The sequence below is a fragment of the Eublepharis macularius genome, chromosome 11 (assembly GCF_028583425.1).
Source record: "Eublepharis macularius isolate TG4126 chromosome 11, MPM_Emac_v1.0, whole genome shotgun sequence".
In the NCBI taxonomy this organism is placed as follows: Eukaryota; Metazoa; Chordata; class Lepidosauria; order Squamata; family Eublepharidae; genus Eublepharis; species Eublepharis macularius.
Window position 1 is genome coordinate 84,979,725 of NC_072800.1, and position 19,457 is coordinate 84,999,181.

Sequence of the window (19,457 nt, forward strand, 5' to 3'; positions counted from 1 at the left end):
CGCAACTGTGCCAGTTGCCCTATTCAGTATTGCCAACAAAATTTAAGACTTTTAACACATGAACTTCCTCCAAGCTTTTCATCTCTTGAACTCATGGAGATAATTTAAGAGATTCAGTGTTCATGCAACTGTTCAATGCAAAAGTATGAAGCTGTGTGAACCTCCATATTGTCCCCCTGGCAGATTGTGGGTCCTCCTGATTGGACCTCACAGGCTCCAAACAGCTTCGTAAAAGGCCATTGAGGAATATCCATGAAGCAAACGGACCTGCTTTCTGGGACATTTGGGGTTTAGTTCCTAAGAGTCTCTCTACATGAGACACCTCGGTGCATGATCATCAAGTGTAGAGAGATGCAATGTCAGCCAGGAAGGGTAGTTTAAAAAGATAGAGCCGGTGGAGATCGCTCCTCAGAGGGTTTGTTAATTTCATCTTTGCCTCCTGGAAGGCGCTGTTAATTTCACCTCTCCAGTTTGAAACTGGGGGATTGCAAGCAGAGGGCAGCGAGGAGTGGAAATGGGCTGGAGCTGCCTTCTAGAGCCGGGCTGGGATCTGGAGAGGTAATAATGGGCTGAAGTTTCCCTTCTGGCATTTCACAGCCCCTTCACACACCTCCAGTGTATAGCAAAGTCTTTGTCCTGCCTCTGGCTCTGTCTTTTTAAGCTACCCTTCCCAGCTAACATTGCATCTCTTGACATGTGTTCCTCACATGCTAGATGTGCAGAGAGACTCTTTGCATTGCCATAGGCAGCTACCACATAGACCTGGAGGTAGTTGTCTGGTTGTTCTCCCTGCTTTCTGTGATCTGCTGTGTTTTTCTCCAGCAGCCAGAGTGGACTAATCCTATTCCAGAGCCAGCCAAAAAAAACACAGCAACAAATCCACTTCTGCTTCTTCAAGCCATGGACAGATTAGAGTTGGGGAAAGTGTCTTCCCCCATCATTAAAAGAAAACAACTAACCATTGTTGGGAATTGTATATGCTTGGAAAAGCTATTGGAGAGAAAGGCAGCCCACCCGCCTGCTCTCCTTGCTCAAATCACTGAAAATTAGTCTCTTCTCCCTGTTGATTTTTGTCTTTCCAATGAGAGAAATTAAAAGCATGCTTTGCTGTGATTGCCCCACTTTATTTTATCTTGACAGGAGCGAAGCAAAGATCTTGTGTAGGCTTCCTTGTAATGTCCTCGGTATGAGCCTCTCGATATAGGATACCTTAAGCCTTCTAAGACTGCAGTTGTTTTTTCCATTCCATTAGCCAAATGAATGTTGTGGGAGGTTGCACGAAACATTTTAAAAAGGGAGAAAAATAGTGGAGCTCTGGAAACAGAGGCTGGGGGGACCGGCAGCAAATTAAGGGGGGTTGGTAATTTTGAAAACTTGCTGGTGTTTTTTTTTTAAAAATGTACATTTACGCAAGAAAAGATTTCACTTAAAACAATGACACTAAACAGGAGTAACTGGTAATGCAAAACTTTGGTAATGGAATGTATAGGGGCTGGAGTTTTATAATGCTTCCTAATAGGTTCAGATTAACTACATACATCTGCTCCGGCTTTTAAAGCCTGAACTCAATTGCTTTCTTCCATCCAGGTTTACAGGAGACAGCCAGGTGTTGGTATCCCTGACCTATTGCCCTTTTTAGATTAGAAAGGTATCCATAAGGGATTTTTTTGCCTTTTTAAAAAAAGGACGAGATACATCTGTTCCCCGTTGCAGTGCTGATAAGGGAACTTGTATGTTTATCCCTTGGGGTAAATAAGGGCTGCCTGAGGCCATTTCAAATTGGACATGGGGGTTGGAAGGCTTAATTTCGCCTTCCTTGTGTTGCTGTCCCAGTCTGCCAGCTCCCGCATGTCTGATTTTTTCCTCTAAATGCTGAGAATTTTGTTCCCAGAATTGCGCCCACTTCAGCCTGCAGCAGTCCCCCATCCACCCACATGACGAAAAGGTGACCGAAGCAAGAATTGTGTGTGCTTCCAAAATTGCTTTTTTAAATAAAAGGTGCTTAACAGCATTCAAAGCACTTCATATACATTATCCCAGTAATGCACAGTATCTGTGCATGCAAAGCAGATATGTAAGCTTAGTTTTCACAAAAGTGTGGATCTGTGATGTGTCAGTGAAGTACTTGCGATTTGCATGGGTTGCAGACAGTTTAAATGGGAAAGTGCTTTCAGCTCACCAACTTCATGTTTAAATCAAACCTTAGACTGGGGCTGTGGGGCCTTTGTTTGAACCCCCCCCCCTCGCCATGATCTTAGACTATACGAGACATTTGACATGTGAAGAACACGTGTTGGGAGATGCAATGTTAGCTGGAAAGGGTAGTTTAAAAAGATAGAGCTGGCGGTAGGGCAAAGGCTTTGCTATATGCTGGAGCTGTGTGAAGGAGCTGTGAAATGCCAGAAGGGAAACCTCAGCCCATTATAACCTCTCCAGGTCCAAGTCTGGTGCTAGAAGGCAGCTCCAGCCCATTTCCATTCCTCACTGCCCTCTGGTTGTGATCCCACTCAGTTTTAGACTGGAGAGGTGAAATTGACAGAACCTTCAGGGAGGCGAAGGTGAAATTAACACACCCTTTGAGGAGTGATCTCTGCCGGCTCTGTCTTTTTAAACTACCCTTCCAAGCTAACATTGCATCTCCCTACATTTGACAAACACACGCCAAGGCGTCTCCTGTAGAGAGACTCTCAACTTCACAGGATTTTTGTGAGGATAAATGCAGAAGTGAGAACCAGGAAGTGCCACCCTGTGCAAGATAAAAATAGAGGGTGGGACAGGAGTGTGATAGACCACCAAATGCATCTAAAGGGTCAGTGGTACAAAGGGATGCAGGAGCCAGCTGGGTGACCTTGGGTCAGTTACAGCTTTCTCGGAGCTCTCTCAGCCCCCACCCACCTCACAGGGTGGTTGTTGTGGGATAATAATGACATACTTTGTAAACCACTCTGAGTGGGCGTTAAGTTGTCCTGAAGGGCGGTATATAAATCGAATGTTATTATTATTATTCATCAAGCTTCTAAAGGATACATTCCTAGTTATATCATTGGAGAATACCATTGAAGGAAATCATGTCTCTGTTCTCCCCTGACATTTCGAAACCACATGAAGGCCCATCGTGTGCAGAGCATAAGGGCCTAAGTCCGCACGGTCACTATAAAGACTATGCTACTCTCAACACTTCAATTACTGTTTGTATCCCCCCACACACACACACAAGTAGGCATAGATGAGCGAAAAGGGTAGTGGCTTCCAACGATACCTGCTGACCCAAAGAACTCTTTCTTCCCTTTTCCCTCTCAGCTTGTGAATCGACGCTTGTATTCAGGGAGTACAGACCGGACGGTGAAATGCTGGCTGGCCGACACTGGGGAGCGAGTTCGGACGTTCAAGACTCACAAGCACAGCGTCAGCGCTTTGAAATACCACGCCGGGATATGTGAGTTCCAACAGACCCCTGCCTCACCCCGATGTTCTTCCTCCTCCTCCTCCTCCTTTCCACTAACACCTGATGTTTTGTATGAGCAAATGGCTGTGTCATCCTTACGGCAGTCAAGGAACGAGAAGCTGATTTTGCCCACGCCAAGATGTCAAGTCTAGCCTTTAGAATTTTGCAGTTGTAGAGGACGTGTGCTTAGTTACGGTCCAGGGATTACATGCAAAGCCCAAAGCTGTGTGTGTGTGCTGTAGCTGCAAGGTTCATTCCATTGGTTGGCTCAACTTGAAGCAAACATGGGAGGGCCTGAAGAGGATCCAGGGCTGAGAAGGGCAGGCGGCTGTTCTCAGGTGGAGAGGAATGGACAGTACCTGCAGCAGCTGAGAAGGCTTTTGCAGAAGAAGCTAACAGCAATCCACTCTCATTCCCAAAACACAGCATTGTCCCCAGCCCCTGCTTTTGACAATAGCCTGGGCTGGAGCCCCTTTGTTGATCACTTGTTTGATATCCCTGTCCAGGACTCACAGTCTGTCTACATGAGACATCTTACATAGGGATGCTCAAGTGTTGGGAGATGCAATGTTAGCTGGGAAGCATAGTTCAAAAAGACAGAGCCAAAGGCTCCATCAATTTCACCTCTCTACACAGAGCCGGCGGAGATCGCTCCTCAGAGGTTTATTAATTTCATCTAGGCGAAATTGACAGAGCCTTCGGGGAGGCGAAGATAAAAGAGCCTTCGGCTCTATCTTTTAAAACTATGCTTCCTGGCTAATGTTGCGCCTCCCTACACTTGAGCATCCTCATGTAAGACGTCTCGTGTAAAGAGACTCTCAACATCCCCACTGGAAATGGCCAGGTTTTGCAGACCAGTGAGAGGGAGATTCCCTCCTGCGTCCTCCCCCAGAGGGCACAGCAGAGAAGTGAGCAATAAGACTGGAGTCCAGCGGCACCTTAGAGACCAGCAAGTATTTTCAGGGTGCAAGCTTTCGTGAATCACAGCCCCCTTCTTCAGACAGCAGAGTAGCGAGATTGGTAAGGCTGGAGTGCAGAGTAGAAGATGCCAGCCAGCCTAACCACCACTGGTGTAAAAAAGTGTGTGTTTGGGCACCTGAAAGCAATTGCCAGATCAGAACTGTGTCCTCTTAAGGCCAGTCAGGGGAGCTGGTGAGAGATGGGGGTCGTGTTTATCAGGGGCCCCAACATGTGAAATACTTCGTTCTCTTACAGCTTGGAAACATACTTCTTTTCCTTTATTGTGCCTTGTTTAGAATTTAGTAAGCCTGCTAAGGACGGGATAAAGGAGCCTCAAGAGGCCATCATAGAGCTCTGGACTGTCGGATCACAATCCCTGGGTTAATTTTAAACTGTTGGTTTGCAGCAGCAGAAATGGAAGAAATATTGCCAAGGCATTTTCTCTAGTGCCCTGACCTGGATAGACCAGGCTAGCCTGAAGCTAAGCAGGGTTGGCCCTAGTTAGTACCTGGATGCGGGACAACCAAAGAAGCCCAAGGGTGCTCGCTGTGCAGAGGCAGGCAATGGCAAACCACCTCTGAACATCTCTTGCCTTGAAAACCCCAGCAGGGGTCACCGTAAGTCAGATGTGACCTGACAGCACTCTCCACCATTTTCTCCAGCATCCTGGTGACTTGTCAGGTATTTAAGCAGGGGGCTGTTCTCACCCCCTTGAGGAAGGCAAGGGTTATCATTTTCAGTCATACCCACTGAAAGTAATTTTGAAGGGCTGGGATCATACCTTGCTTCTTATTAGCTGGTTCACAAAAGAGGTGCTCAGTGGACTTTATATATAACAAATCTTGCACGGCTGAAGACGCCTTACGTGCCTTCACTGAGGGCCGAAGTTTAAAGCACATGTGAAGAGATCCAGTCTCAGATCTCCCCAAGCTGTATTTTGGCCTTGGGAAGAAGCTTGCTGGGCTGGGCGTATTCTCAGGCTACTAATACAGAACCAGGAAAAGCAGGGCTTTTTTCTGGGAAAAGAGGTGGTAGATCTCTCTATTATCACCTGTGCGTGTGTGAAGCTCGCGCACGCCATCGGAAACACACGAGGATGTCACTCCCAGGAAGTGATGTCGCTTCCAGAAGTGACCTCGCTTCCCGAAAGCAAGGTCATCACACAGGGCGCAGCCACCCCCCAGAGCGCTGTCTCCATTCGGGCCCACTCGCCTCCCTGCCCCTTACCTGGCAGCAATGTTCCCTCTAAGCGGTGAAGTATTGTGAGCCAGAAATCTCAAAGAGAAAGGAAGGGAGGGAGGGAAAGGCTGGGGAAGAGACCGGGGAAGCAGGCGGCCGGGAAGAAGCTCGACCGGGGGAGATGGCCCACAGGTCTTTGGGCACCAAGGGCGGGGCCACCAGTCACATGATCTTTTTCAGAGGTGCCGGATCTCAGATCCAGGGAGATCCCGCTGAAAAAAAGCCCTGGGGACAAGTCCTTTTCTTCCCAGCTTTTCTTCCATACATTTGTCCTTGACAGCAGGCAATTGCTCCTTCAGATAGTTGTTCTCTACACTTTTTTTTTTTTTTTTATAAACAGCAGCCAGCCAAGCCATTTGTGTCTGAGGGATAAATGCTTCCAGATGGCACAGAATCAGCCCAGCAGTTGGCAAACATGGACTGCTTTTCTGCTTTCCAAAAAAAGGCCTTAGTAGTTGGACATAAATGCATGAAATTTCCCTAAGGGCTTCGTGACGAAGGGTCGGATCTTGCTGCTCCACTCAGCTAACGGCAGTAACTTCCTCTGATGCAAGAGGTGTTGGAAGAAAACTTTTTGTGCTGGAAGGAGGTCTGTCCAGTAGCTGAGCGGAGAGGTGAGATCGAATCTTTCGCGTTTTTTTTTTTTAAATACAGAATTTGATATCTCTTCTGGCTACATTTGCACTGACATCAAACCTGTATCTTGGCCATATGTGCATTCTGCACCCATGTTGTTGACCAATTGCTCATGGAATGCACAACAATGTACTTCCCTCCTGATGGGATTTGTACTTTAGATTGGTGCAGTTGTGGTTTGGGTTGTGTCCTCCCCACCCCCCGCCTTGGATGTGTGAAAGTTGAAAATGCAGCAGCGATGTTTATCCTGAGGTTGTCATACTGAGGACTGAATCCAGCTCCTCTGTAACTAAAGGCTTCTTTCTATATTGTCATACATAGCGTATATAATGTTGCCTACTTAAGAAGAAACGCTTACAAATGACCCTAAAGTTTCTGACTACACAAACAATAGTTCAAATACACGTGGACATGCATCCGATGGTCCTTCTTTTTCCATAAAACCAGTTTTGATGGGGGGGGGGAGTGGGTTGAATCAAAGTGTCAGACCATGTGAACTCATTGGCTGCCACACCTCTGCTCCAGATCCCCTTTCCCCCATCATGGATATGTGTGCAATGTTATTGTTATACAAAATACATAAAAGTAATAAAACACAACTGAGACTTTTTAAAAAATTGCTTAAATATTACAACTGTCCTTGTCCAACAACCGCTAGGCAAGTCTCTGTTGGATGCAAATAAAAATGCAGTCCAAAATTCTGCATGCTCCTATACAGCTGTTTGTAAATGGCCTTGGAGAGATTGCAAAGTATGACTCAGTTCCCACACCCAGACAGAAGATGGAAAGAAATTAAAGGTTTATTGATATTGGTACTGGGGATAGAATGCCAGCCATAAATCTGACACTCAGTGCCCCATGTTAAAACATTTGCAAAGCTTTTTGTTCCCTTTCTGTGGAACACAGGGTTGGATTTTAAAGACAGCAGTTGCTTTTCTTTTGTCAGATGAAATGTATGATTGGGGGCCAGTGTAACCAAATCTCTCTTCAAAGTAGGCAATGCCCATGTGTATCAAAGAGCAAAGAATTTCTAACCCATTCCATATGGAAATCCCCTTCTTATAAGGCAACAAGAAACGGCTTGCTCTGTTATTCAAACAATTAAAGTTGTGGTTGGAAAAGGAAATAAATTGTTCTGCTTGTTCAGTAGTGAATCATTGTTTGTGTTAACGTTCCGTGGTATGCTCAAGCGACACGCTCAACTGATAATGATATCTGTCGATAGGGCCTTTATTTTTTGACTAATTATGATTAATGACATACATTGCAATGGTTTGTTGTGTTTTGCATTTGTGTTTTTGGTATGCTTACAGGCAGGGCTTTTTTTCTGGGAAAAGAGGCGGTGGAACTCACTGGGTACCATGCGTGCGCACACTCCTGGGACCACATGATGATGTCACTTCTGGGAAGTGATGTCATCATGCAGGCCGTGGCCACACCAGGAGTGCTCCCGCTCCACAGGGGGCCAGATTCGGGTCCAAACTGACCTAGAACATACCTCTGTTGTGCGGGAGACCACCACCCCTGCCTGGCAGCAGCCTGATCCTGGCCGTTTCAGGCCTGAATTGGGCCAAAATGGTCCCGATTCGACCTAGATCAGGCCCGATTCAGCCTGGGTCAGGCTGCTGCCAAGCGGGGGAGTGCTCCCAGCACTGTTCCCCCACCCTCCCTCTGCGTGTGCTTCCCCCCCCCAGGAGCAGGTTTACCTTAACTGCCATTTGCTGCAGGGGAACTGATCTCCGTCTGGAGACCAGGGGGCAAGGCCGCCACACACGGAGAGGTGCCGGAACGCTGTTCCGGTGCATTCCGGCAGAAAAAAAGCCCTGCTTACAAGGCTTAAGAAATGGGGCTTGGGTAGTGGTCTGAGTTGTTCATTTTGGCTTCTAATATGTGAACTTCAGTGGGAAAAGTGCCTTATCCCCTAACCGCCCTCACAGAATTCCTGTGATATTTAAAGGAGAAACAAAGTAGTCTGGGTTGAATCCAAAGGTGCCTTTCCTCTCTAAGGTGCACAGGGTCTTAGCCTCAAGAAAGGGCTGCTTTACATAAAGTGTCAGGACACTGCATTAGCAGAGTGGATCTAGATCTGAATACATCCCTCTGCTTGTGTAACCTTTTGCTCAAAAAGCAAGATTCAGGTCCAGTAGCACCTTAAAGATCAACTAGATTTCCAGGGTATGAGAGTCACAGCTCCCTCCGTCACATCTAACTCTTGAAAGTTTATTCCCTGGAAATCTAGTTGGTCTTTAAGGTGCTACTGGACCCGAATCTTCCTCGTCTACTACAGACCAACATGGCTACTCACCTGAAACCTTATATCTTTTCAGCAGGCCTGTAAGACAGAGATGTTCCACTAGGCGTATGGTTGAGGCTGGTTTTAGGTGTCCTAGAAATGCCTCCCAACCGGTCTCCCGTCAGGGAGGGGCTACATAACATCTGTCCCCTGCATGCGAAGTCACAGAGGTGACACCAGCTCATACCCCCTCCCTTTGTTTTGTATTGTGGCTGGGGAGAGTGGAGGGAGCTGCCATCTTGGGATTTTAAATGTATTTATTGCTGATTTGGTTTTATGTATTTAAATAGTTTATTTTTGTATTGTTATATTGTTCCCCCATGGGTCAGTAATGACTCGGTGCTTGTACAGGGAACTACCTTTACCTATATTGTTGTAACTCACCCTGAGCCCGCTTGCAAGGCAGGCGGGCTAGAAATTTATCATCATCATCATCATCATCATCATCAACAACAACAACAAGACTATCTTGCTCAAATAGAAACTTAAGAACTGTAAATAGGACCAGTCTGTTACAGCAGTTTTCAAACTCTGTGAAAGCTGCTATTTCAGTCTCTCTCTACATGAGACTTCTGAGATGTGAAGAACGTGTGTCAGGAGATGCAATGGTAGCTGGGAAGGGTAGTTTAAAAAAACAGACCTGGCAGCAGGGCAAACGCTTTGCAATACATTGGAGCTGTGTGAAGGGGCTGTGAAACACCAGAAGGGAAACTTCAGCCCATAACCTCTCCAGGTCCAAGCCCAGCTCTGGAAGGCAGCTCCAGCCCATTTCCATTCCTTGCTGCCCTCTGGTCGAGATCCCACACAGTTTTAGACTGGAGAGGTGAAATTGACAGAGCCTTCTGGGAGGTGAAGATGAAATTGACAAACCCTCTGAGGAGTGATCTCCACAGGCTCCGTCTTTTTAAACTACGCTTCCTGGCTAACATTGCCTCTCCCTACACTTGACAAACACGTGCTAAGGAGTCGCGTGCAGAGGGACTCTAAGTGACTGCATAATTGCCGGCTGTTTTCTTTCTGCACAAGGTCATTTGAATCTAATCCTCTATAGTCCCCTGATTTTTTTTAAAAACGAATCTTTATATGTGTCCTTATTCTGAGCAAACAGAGTGTATTACTATTTGGCACAACTAAAAACACCTTGCCAAGGGCTGACAGGCCAAATTGTGTAGCTCCTCCCCCTTGTTCTTCCCTTTCCTTCACACGGGTAACCAACCAACTCAGATCACGGTCTCGCTTTCCAACAATCCATACAAAAAAGTGCCCATAAGCCCTCCTGTTCCAATAGACTGGAAAAGAAATAGGACCCATTCTTCTGAAGGTTTCTCTTTCCCTGGTTTGTGTTACAGTGTTTACAGGAAGCGGGGACGCCTGCGCTCGAGCGTTTAACACAAAAACTGGCATCCTACAGCGAGTGTTTCGGGGACACAAGTTGGTTATCAACTGTATCCAGGTGAGCTGTTGGCTTGTGGAGCTTTGGAGTCTGCTGTAGCCGGCCTTTGTCTCCAGGTGGAAACATTTGGGTAGCTGGTGGCTCTGGTAGCGTACCAGAGCCACCAGAACTGGTAGCGTAAGGGAAAACACGTAGTGGACTCTCCATTGGAACACAATGGGACATTGTCCCTATGTGAAAGCAGCCAATGTTGCACATGTGCTGAGATTTTGTTATTTTAGATGCAGCAGATGTCGAAGGCCTCTCTCTGGAATTGAGGGAAACAAAAAGACTGTCTTTTGCAAACCGTAGTAATGTTACTAGGGAGCTGCAAAAGACAGCAATATAGCCCCCACTGCAAAGACCACTGTTTTTACACACTTCAGTCAATTTCTGTTTAGTGAGCTGAAGCACGCTTTGGGCAAAGGGCTCTTTAACTCCCTGTTTCCCACTGAGAAGATTCTTTGGCAGAGCCCTCCTGCTATTGAGTCCTCCTGCAAGATCCAGAAAAAGGCCTCTTTAATCTTCCATTCCCTTGGAGGAACAGTTCCAGAGACCTGGGCGGGGCTTGCTGAGCCTCCTTAGGTACCTGAGGTGGCCATGGGGCATTAAACAGCCCTCTGTCGCAAGTGGCTGTTGCTGTTCACGCTGGGGAGGTGGGTGAGTCCAGAGCCCTTTGTGTGTGTCAGTGAGCAGAGGCTGTGATGCTTATCCAGTAACCCCTACTTAACTTAAAAGGTGGCTCCTTTTACAAATTACACGCCAACCAGAGCTGCAGGTTCTACTATAAATAAAGCCATATTTGCCTCTAACTTGGCTTTAAATCAGAGTACGCAAGAAACAGATTTGGTTCCTCCTGTAATTAGCCTCCCCGTCACCGCTTTGTACCTTTGGAGGATAAAAGCAGCATTTCACGCCCGCGCTGTCTGTCTTCAGCTCGTCAGGAACACATTTTGCCCCCTGACGACATTGTGGGTGTCTTGTCATCCAATCATGTTGTCGTCACAGAGTCTTTTAAGTTCTCTTAACACTGGAAGAAAGAGTGAAGCCGTCGTTCCTCTGATGCAGGTGTGCCATGCGCTCCTTTCGTTGTAGGCAAAACAGCTGAACGTGGCCAAGCCTGCCCTGAGCTGCAGGGGGGAAGTCTGGATAGGAGATCCCTGCTTGCATCTTACCTACCATTGAGCACATGAGTTGGCAACGGGGCTTAATGTGAGGCAGGTTTGATATCTGGAACTGGTTTTAGCATCAAGTCCGGAAGCGCGATACAATAATAAACAAGAAGGAGAGCTTTCGAGCTTTCCATCCTACAACCAACCCATACACAATCTGGGATTAGGTCATACTGGGAGGGGGAGAGAAACCTCTCCCCAAGCTGTATCTTTGCTGCTGTGCTGCATGTTAATTGTGGTGATGTTGTCCTCTCCAACCTTTAAGCCTGGCCCTGTTTGTTTCAGATTCACAATGAATTATTGTACACAGCTTCCCACGATGGCACGCTAAGGATCTGGGACATACGGCCGCTCTGCAAGCGAGGCAAGCGCCGCTTGAAGAAGGAGAGATCTCTCCAGGGCAGGAGTTCTCAGAAGGGAAGTCTGTCTCGGCTCTTCAACAACAAAGTGGGCTGTGTGGTGCACCAGGAAGATGGCAGGGAACAGGAGACGGTGGAACTCATGTGACAGCACCAGGGTGTCAATAATAGAACCCCGCCCCCAGGCCATATGCAGTTCACCAGGGGTGTGATACATCTATTTTTGCTACTTGTGTAGCACTGCGAAAAGGGGGTCGTGAATTGCCTGGCAGGCATAACGTGTGGGTTGCGTTCCACTGGGAAGGGCGCATATTGTTGAAGGCCTGATGTGGGGCCAATGGCACGGAGAAAAGGAGCTACTCTGGTAATGGCTTTATTTCACTCTCCTGTCAAGGGCTTATTAGATCTCATCTGGCCTGTGGAAAGATGGGTGTATGGGCAGGCCAGCCTCCCTCATCTGTTGCCTCCAGGGCTGTCTTCTGCGCTCTACCAGCCCCTGGAGGGCACCAGCTTCTTCCAATGTGCTTTCCGTAGAGATAGTATCCAGCTATCGCAACTGTGAGCAGGAGTGAAAGGTGTTGGGGCAAAAGAGATGTAGGAAGGAGGGAATACTGCAGGCCGAGGGGAACAGCAGTCTGAGAAAGCTTCACAGCTTGCTGTGGTCCTTATATCGTGGGAAGAGGTTTTGCTCTTTCCTCAAAACTTCATGAAGTGCCCAGACTTGCAAAGCTGTTTAAGATACCTGTCTCTTCCCATCAGATTCCTAGGTCTTGGCCCCGCAAAGACAGGGAAAGTATTTTGAATTTCATTTCAATTTTGAGGCTCCTGCTCAGTCAGGAACCTGGGATTCTTTCCGCAAGGAAAGCTCTGCCCCTAGTCTCTCCCCCTGCTGCCTGGCAGAACTTATCCATGCCTGCTGTGTACACAGAGGGTTAAAGTGTGGGAACATGAATCAGAGGGGAAAGTCTGTCACACTGCTAGTTCACATTGCTTTCGGCAGACACTGCTTTGCAGGTCACCAGTGTGTTGAGTTGAGTTTCTGGGGTTAATCTCCTTTCCCTGAGGGCAGGCCTGAATGAAGGAAAGTTTATTTGAAGCGGGAGGTGGGAACGCTGTAAGATTCTTCGGGGCCCCGACAAAGAAGCAGCAACAGAGAGGCTGAACTATAAGACAAATAATACCCAGAGCAAAATTCAAATTGGACCATAGTTTCATCTTGAGGAAAGTCACATCTCTTCCTAGAAAGGTGAAGAATATCTTCACAAGTGTTTTGAGCAAGGGGAAAGTTTTTGACTAGCCCCTGCTACACACATCTGGGATTAAGGCAACATGACCCTGAAAAGTAGCCATGGAGAGGGAGAACCACAACAAGGCCACGGTAAGAATGAAAAGGGGTTAGGCCACCTCCCGTAAACAGTTTCTGTGGTCAAAAATGTCCTCCCCAAACCACTTTTAGCCCTGGCAGGGGAAAAAAGACGGGCACAATATGGGTGCCTGTCTTTTTTCATGCTGGGTTTTACAATTGTGCAGGGAAGACATTTTGGGTCACGAAACCACTTTGTGCTCATGCAACTTGTTCCACACAGACATTTCACTCTGTTTTTTTGTCTAACTTGGAGCGTGTTTAGGAGGGGTCATCGATACAACATTGTATCTTAAGCATTCACTTGCCGTGTCTTCCCTTGCTATTCAGTGATGTTTCCTAAACGTGGCTTGGTATGATCTTTTGATCACAGTCAGGGCTGCCTTTGAATGCTGTGTGGGTGGGAAGGTGCACATTCTTCCAAGTCCTCAGTAATTAACAGGTCATGATAGGCTCTCGCAATAAATTGCCTGGCTTTATTATTAAGCCCTTGGGTGGTGCGGCAGGATAACAGCCATGGGGGTTGCTGGCGCTAAGAGAGTGCAGGGCAAACTGCCACGCGGGCGCTCTCTTACCACTGTGAATGCCTCTGCATATGCAGCAGCAATAGAAGGGACATGGAACATCATGGCTGTGTGCATCCTAAGCAGTTACTCCAGGCTAAGCCCACTGATTTCAACTCTGTTTAGGACTGCACTGTGTTAACCCCAATTCCTCTAGTAATATTGTCCCCCCCCCACCTTCCCTACAATTGCTCTGGTGGGCCAGAGTTCCCATGGGGAGTTTCAACTAGGCAATTTGGGCATTGGGGGGAATATGGCCCTAAGTGCTGTTTTTACGCGCAAACAAGCAGGTGCTTTTCTCTCAGCAAACTCGCCTGTTGCCCCTGACCTTCTTAGCACTCTGCTGACCCCACGGATGCAGGTGAGCTCCTGCCTGGTGCTGCTTGTGCCACAGAGAGAAGTGCCCCAACGTCGGTGCCCCCCACAAGATTACTGCTATTCCATGACTCCAGTGGCCCTTGTAGGATCTGGGATGTATCTAGCTTGAGCCAGATAAGGTTGGCATGAGGTGGTTTGGGGTGAATTTGGGGTGGGAGATATTGTGGCTCATTTCCACATGCTTGGTGGCATAGGATTTGGAACAGAAGGTATTTGGGCATGCTTCTTGGAAAGGGTCTAGGGAAATCTTGTTTTTATCCTTGGACAGAGATGAATCATCACAGCAAAGAGGTGCACTGCATTGTCCAAAAGTTGTAAAAGGGTGGGGAAAAGTGGGCGTATCTTGAGTGGTGAGCCTGCTGTGTATCTGTGTTTGCCCCCTTGGGGGGCAGACTAACAGCTGCGAAACCGAATCAAGCCTGAGACCCTCCCCATCTTTCCTGTTTCCGGGAGAAAATGTATTGTGCAGTCTGCAGACTGGCTGGTCTCCTAGAGCAATTATACAATTTAAAACAAAAGTGTCTTATTTAAAAGATGAGCTGATGAGCAGACTTTTAAATGGCTCGGCACGCCGAGTGCTTGAGGGAACAGCAGTTTTTAAGAGACCCTGCCAGAAGGAGAGGGAGGGAGGAGCAAAACTCTATGCTGGGGGTCGGGGCCAGGACTCTGCATGAGGGCAAAGAGAAGCAGGGCTTGCCTGATTTTGCAAAAGAAGCAGGGTCTGCTTCTAGAGGTAGGTATGTCTGTATTTACCCATCGAAGGGAAAGACCACATTCAGGCCAGCAGTGGGCTTTTAGACAGGGTTGCCAGCCTCCAGGCTGGAGATCTCTGGGAATTATGAGTGATCTGGGTGACAGAGATCAGCCTGGAGAAAATGGCTGGTTTGGAGGGTGGACTCTGTGGCATTATACCCTGCTGAGGTCCCTTCCTGCCCAAGCCCTGCTGTCCCCCAAATCCCTAGGAATATCCTAACCAAGGCTGGCAGCCCTCCTTTTAGAGGTGGTTTTGGAACTGGAAGCAGAGAATAGTAGCCCACAGGCAGCCTATCCTTGCAGGTGGGAGACACGTCTCGTTCTTGGAAGGCTGGGCTTTGCTCAGATATGAACCAACCCTAGTCCTTTCTCTCCTCTCCATTTTTTAAAGATAACCACTGGGCCATAAATGTGGAACTTGTGTTGCGGACTTTATTGTAGCACAGTGTGTAACTGAAACACTTCAATCATGTGCATGTGTTGGGGGGGAGAGGGTTTTTTAAATTGGATATTGTCTTCTTAGTGACTGTGAAACCTTGCAAAAGAGGGTTGGGTAATAAAGGTGAATAGGCAGAGAACTGTGTTGCTTTGTCTAGATTGGCTTGAACCACAGCAGATACGCAAGAGCCATTGCTCTAGCCCAGCACCCAAAGCAAGTGCTTTGCTTAAAACTTTACCCTTCTGGACGCAATGTGTGACTTGGTGACTGGGAGGCAGCGGCTTCGAAAGATTAGCTGGTTGTCCTCCTCTTGAGACCTGGGAAAGCGAGGAGACTTTTGATTGCTGAGCAGAAATACATTTTCCTTTAGCAAAATGGAAGTTCCGAGATGAGCGCTTCAACCTTGCTGCAAAGTTCACCGCAATCGGACCTGGTGCAGTTGGGCCCTGAACGCTCTGCTCTGTTTGCTCGTTTCTTTTTTTCTCTCCACTTGTCCTCCTCCTCTTTCAGAAGCTGGTTTAGGACTTCTAACAGGATCCAACTTAGGTGAGGACAAAACCTTCTGGTGGCAACCTGATAGACTGGAGCAAGAGCACTTCAAAACCACGGCAGGTTTTGCTCCATTCCTAGGCCATCTGTGGATACAAACATCTAGTGTTTGGGCTTAATCTTTCTAGGGCAGGATGATAAACACTTTTTTAGGGCAAGGGGGATCACTTCCTTTAGATCTCAATGGAACCAGCTTCCATGGTGGTGGTACTGGTGGATGTTTGGCATTCAGCCACTTCTGCCTGCTTGTTTGCATTGGATGAATGCATCTTTTATTTGCTTTTCTGTTCCTCCTCCAATTACTACATTCTCAGGCTTCTGCCAATACTTTCTGCTGTGCAAATTGCAGCTGGAATGGCAGCTTTGGGGGGGTGCCGTCAATGTTAGGAAGAGACGCAGGACAACTGCTTCTGTTCTCATTAGCTTTCACGATCCTTGTAAACCTGTTGTCTCTCCAAAATCATGAGACAGACTGACTTCTAAACAGCACACCGCTGTTCTCTTAACTGAACTCTTCCTTGGGAAAGGCAGAGAAATAGGTAAAATGCAGTCGAGTTTGATCCCCCTACTGAGTGGCTCAGCTCAGAAATAATATAAATACATGATTTTTAAAAAAATACATGTGGACTGTGAACCTAGGATTCAGTTTGCCAATAATTACTTAAATCATGGCTAGCCTTAATTAAAAATTGGGGAGTGGGGAGAGAGGAAATTGGACTAAAAATACAGGAAACAGAGACTCCTTCACAAAATGTCATCCTAAATAGTTTATGGGGTCGAGAAGATGATTTATATACGATTGCCGAGGTTAGTGTGCATATACAAGTCATAACAAACAGTGATGACATTTATTTGTTAATTAAGCTATGGATCTGGAGGGAAACTTTAAAATATTAAGCAGGATTCTGGGCTGTCAGCAGAGTTTTCCTGTTAGCCATTGCAACGTTTCCCGCCCCCGCCCCCAAATTGCAAGCATAAAAAAAAAGGAATGCTGTAACTTTTTTTTAATTTAAAAATTCTGGGGGGGGGGGAAACTGAACTAAAAACACAGGAAGCCCAGAGACCCCCTGCACAAAATGTCATCCAAAATAGCTCATATGGGTGAGAAGACGACTTACTTCATACTGCCATGGTTAGCATGCACACATAACGATAACATTTTGGGGTTTTTTTAACAGATAAGGGCCAAAAGTGGCAGGGGGGAGGGGGGAGGGGAAAGGTTATGGTTACACATTGCTGATTAACCAGTTATGATGTAGGGGAATAAAGGGAAGGGAAAGAGGAAGGGCTTACACTGAATAAGACATTTTGCACTTCAAAAAAGCCATCTTTTAACTGCTGTAAAAAAAATCAGCGTATAGGTGCATGGAGAAAAACTGCAAAAAACACAGGGGAGAACCGATTCTGCAGCAGATGCTGAATATAAGAAGCAATTTGAAGACTGAACTGAGTTACTTTGACCATGCTGTATGGGGCCAGAACTGACAAAAAAAGCCCTGTGCAGAGAAGCCCAATCTGGGGTTAATCAAAACCAGGTTCAAACAATAGCTTCCAATAAACCGTCTTGAAAGTTTGGAGAACAGATGAGGTGCTAGAAGACTGGAAGCAGGCAAATGTTGCCCCCATCCTCAAGGAAGGGGAAACAGAAGATTCTGGTAACTACTGAGCTTGATGTCCATACCTGGAAAGCTTCTAGAACAAATCATTAAGTAATCAGTCTTAGAACAGTTAGAAGAGATTAACGAGAGCCAGAATGGGTTCCTCAAGAATATATCATGACAGACTAAATTTACCTCCTTTTTGACAGAGTTACTGCTTTGGTGGATAGGGGAATGCCGAGGACGTCGTTTATCTTGATTTCAGTAAGGCTTTTGAAAAGATCTGCATGATAGTCTTGTTGATAAGCTGGTAAATGTGGCTTGGATGCTGCTACCGTTGATGTATAGTTGGCTGACAGTACCCAAAGAGTGCTTGTAAATGACTCTTCATTATCTTGGAAAGGAGTAAGAAGTAGAGTGCCACAGGGATCGATTCTTTATATATCTTTACATATGCTCATTAAATTTGCAGACAATACTAAATTGGAAGAGATAGCTATTACAGTCGATGATAGAATCAAAATTTAGGAGGATAAGCTAGAAAACTGAGCTAAAAGTAACCAAATGAATTTCAACCAAGAGAACGTTCTGCATTTAGGAAGAAAAAAAAATCAAATGTGTCATTATAGGATTGGGGAGACTTGTTTTAGCAATAACAAGAGTTTGGTGTAGTGGTTAAGAACAGCAGGACTCCAATCTGGAGAACCTGATTTGATACCCCCCTCCTCCGCTTGAAACCAGCCGGGTGACTTTGGGTCAGTCAGAGCTTCTCGGAGCTCTCTCAGCCCCACTCACCTCACGGGATGATTGTCGTGAGGATAACAACACTTTGTAAACCACTCTGAGAGGGCGTTAAGTTGTCCTGAGCGGTGGTCGTATGAATGGGCAATTGTCCTGCCTGGCGTTTAGATGGGGAGTTATGGGAGTACATTGTTGTGTGTGCATTTTTGCTATCAGGGATTATCCCAAGGGTGGTCTATAAATTACTTTTCATAGTAATTGCCCTGACCTGGGTAGCCCAGGTGATCCTGACCTCGTCAGATCTCAGAAGCTAAGCAGGGTCGGCCTCGGTTAGTTATTGGATGGGAGACCTCCAACGGAGACCAGGGTTGCAGAGCCAGGCAATGGCAACCAGCTCTGTTAGTCTCTTGCCATGAAAACCCCACCAGGGCTCGCCATAAGTCAGCTATGACTTGAGGGCACTCTCCACCACCAATACAGCTAGGGAGCTAGGGCTGAGAGGAATGGCTTACCCGAGGCCGCCTTTCATTCAAGTGAAGTGGGGGGGAGGGGGGGAGCGGATCACATGAACAATCCAAGCACCCATAAGCTTGGAAAGGCAAGCACGCATGTTGCTGACATCCCTGCTGGCTGATAATGGTGTAGGGATTCAAGACAAAAGCAATACACAGCCCTCACTTCTTGTTTTCATGAATCATTACTAAGGAGGCAGGACTACGACATACCTCAAGGGATTACTCCCCCCAGTCTTAGGGGGCTTTGGGTTGTTACCCAGATGGCTATTTTCAGTTGTCAGGAGGCGACATGCCAGTTGAATGCATTGTTCCGTGCACTCTGCATAAGCAAAAGGAATTCTTCTTTCGTGCATGCCTGGTCTGAAAGCCAGCAAGGATGATGAGCAAAACTTGGCTGGTGGTTTTGTGGGAGAACAGTCATGGACACAGATGCCCTGTAATCAGGTTGTCTGCCCCTGACTAAGCAGTTTTTAATGGCAGCTGTTTAAGCTAGATTCAGCAGAGTCTTCCAAAAAGCACCATCTCCAGCACCAGAGAACTGAATTCAGCTGCAGTTCTCAAGTTAGCTGAAAATATGGACCTATGCCTGGAGTGCCCTCTACTGGCTAGACTTAAAAAACAAACAGCCAATATGCAAAGTTATTATTGACTTTGGTAATACTGTTACACAGTAACCAAGCAATCTTGTAGCATCTTAAGGACTAGCCAGTTTGTATCCTCCAAAGTGGACTGCAGTTCACAAAAACATTTTAATACAATAAAAACCCTTTAGTCTTTAAGGTGATGCAAGGCGCTTGTTTGGTTCGGCAACAGACTAACAAAGCTACGCCTCTGGATTTATTTGCAGGGTAAGTTTTTGAACTGGTATTCACAGAAACTGGTATTTTGGTGTCAAGCCCATACATGGCATGAAGCAAGTTACTAAGGCACAGTAAATGGCTTGTTTTCAAGCATTTTCTCTGACGTTTACCTCTTCATTTCACAACCAGCAGGACAGACAAGTTTCCCGTGTGAATACACAG

The 19,457-nt window shown here is 46.8% G+C and overlaps 1 protein-coding gene across 1 annotated transcript in view; it reads left to right on the top strand.

Moving 5' to 3' along the window:
- Positions 1-11,763, top strand: part of WDR86 (WD repeat domain 86) — a 30,537-nt gene extending 18,774 nt beyond the window's left edge. Inside the window, exons 4-6 of the mRNA XM_054992141.1 lie at positions 3,301-3,436; positions 9,923-10,026; positions 11,463-11,763. Coding sequence (XP_054848116.1) covers positions 3,301-3,436; positions 9,923-10,026; positions 11,463-11,684 — 462 coding nt within the window. The 3' untranslated portion in view covers positions 11,685-11,763. The remainder of the gene's footprint in view (positions 1-3,300; positions 3,437-9,922; positions 10,027-11,462) is intronic.
- The last annotated feature ends 7,694 nt before the right edge of the window (positions 11,764-19,457 follow it).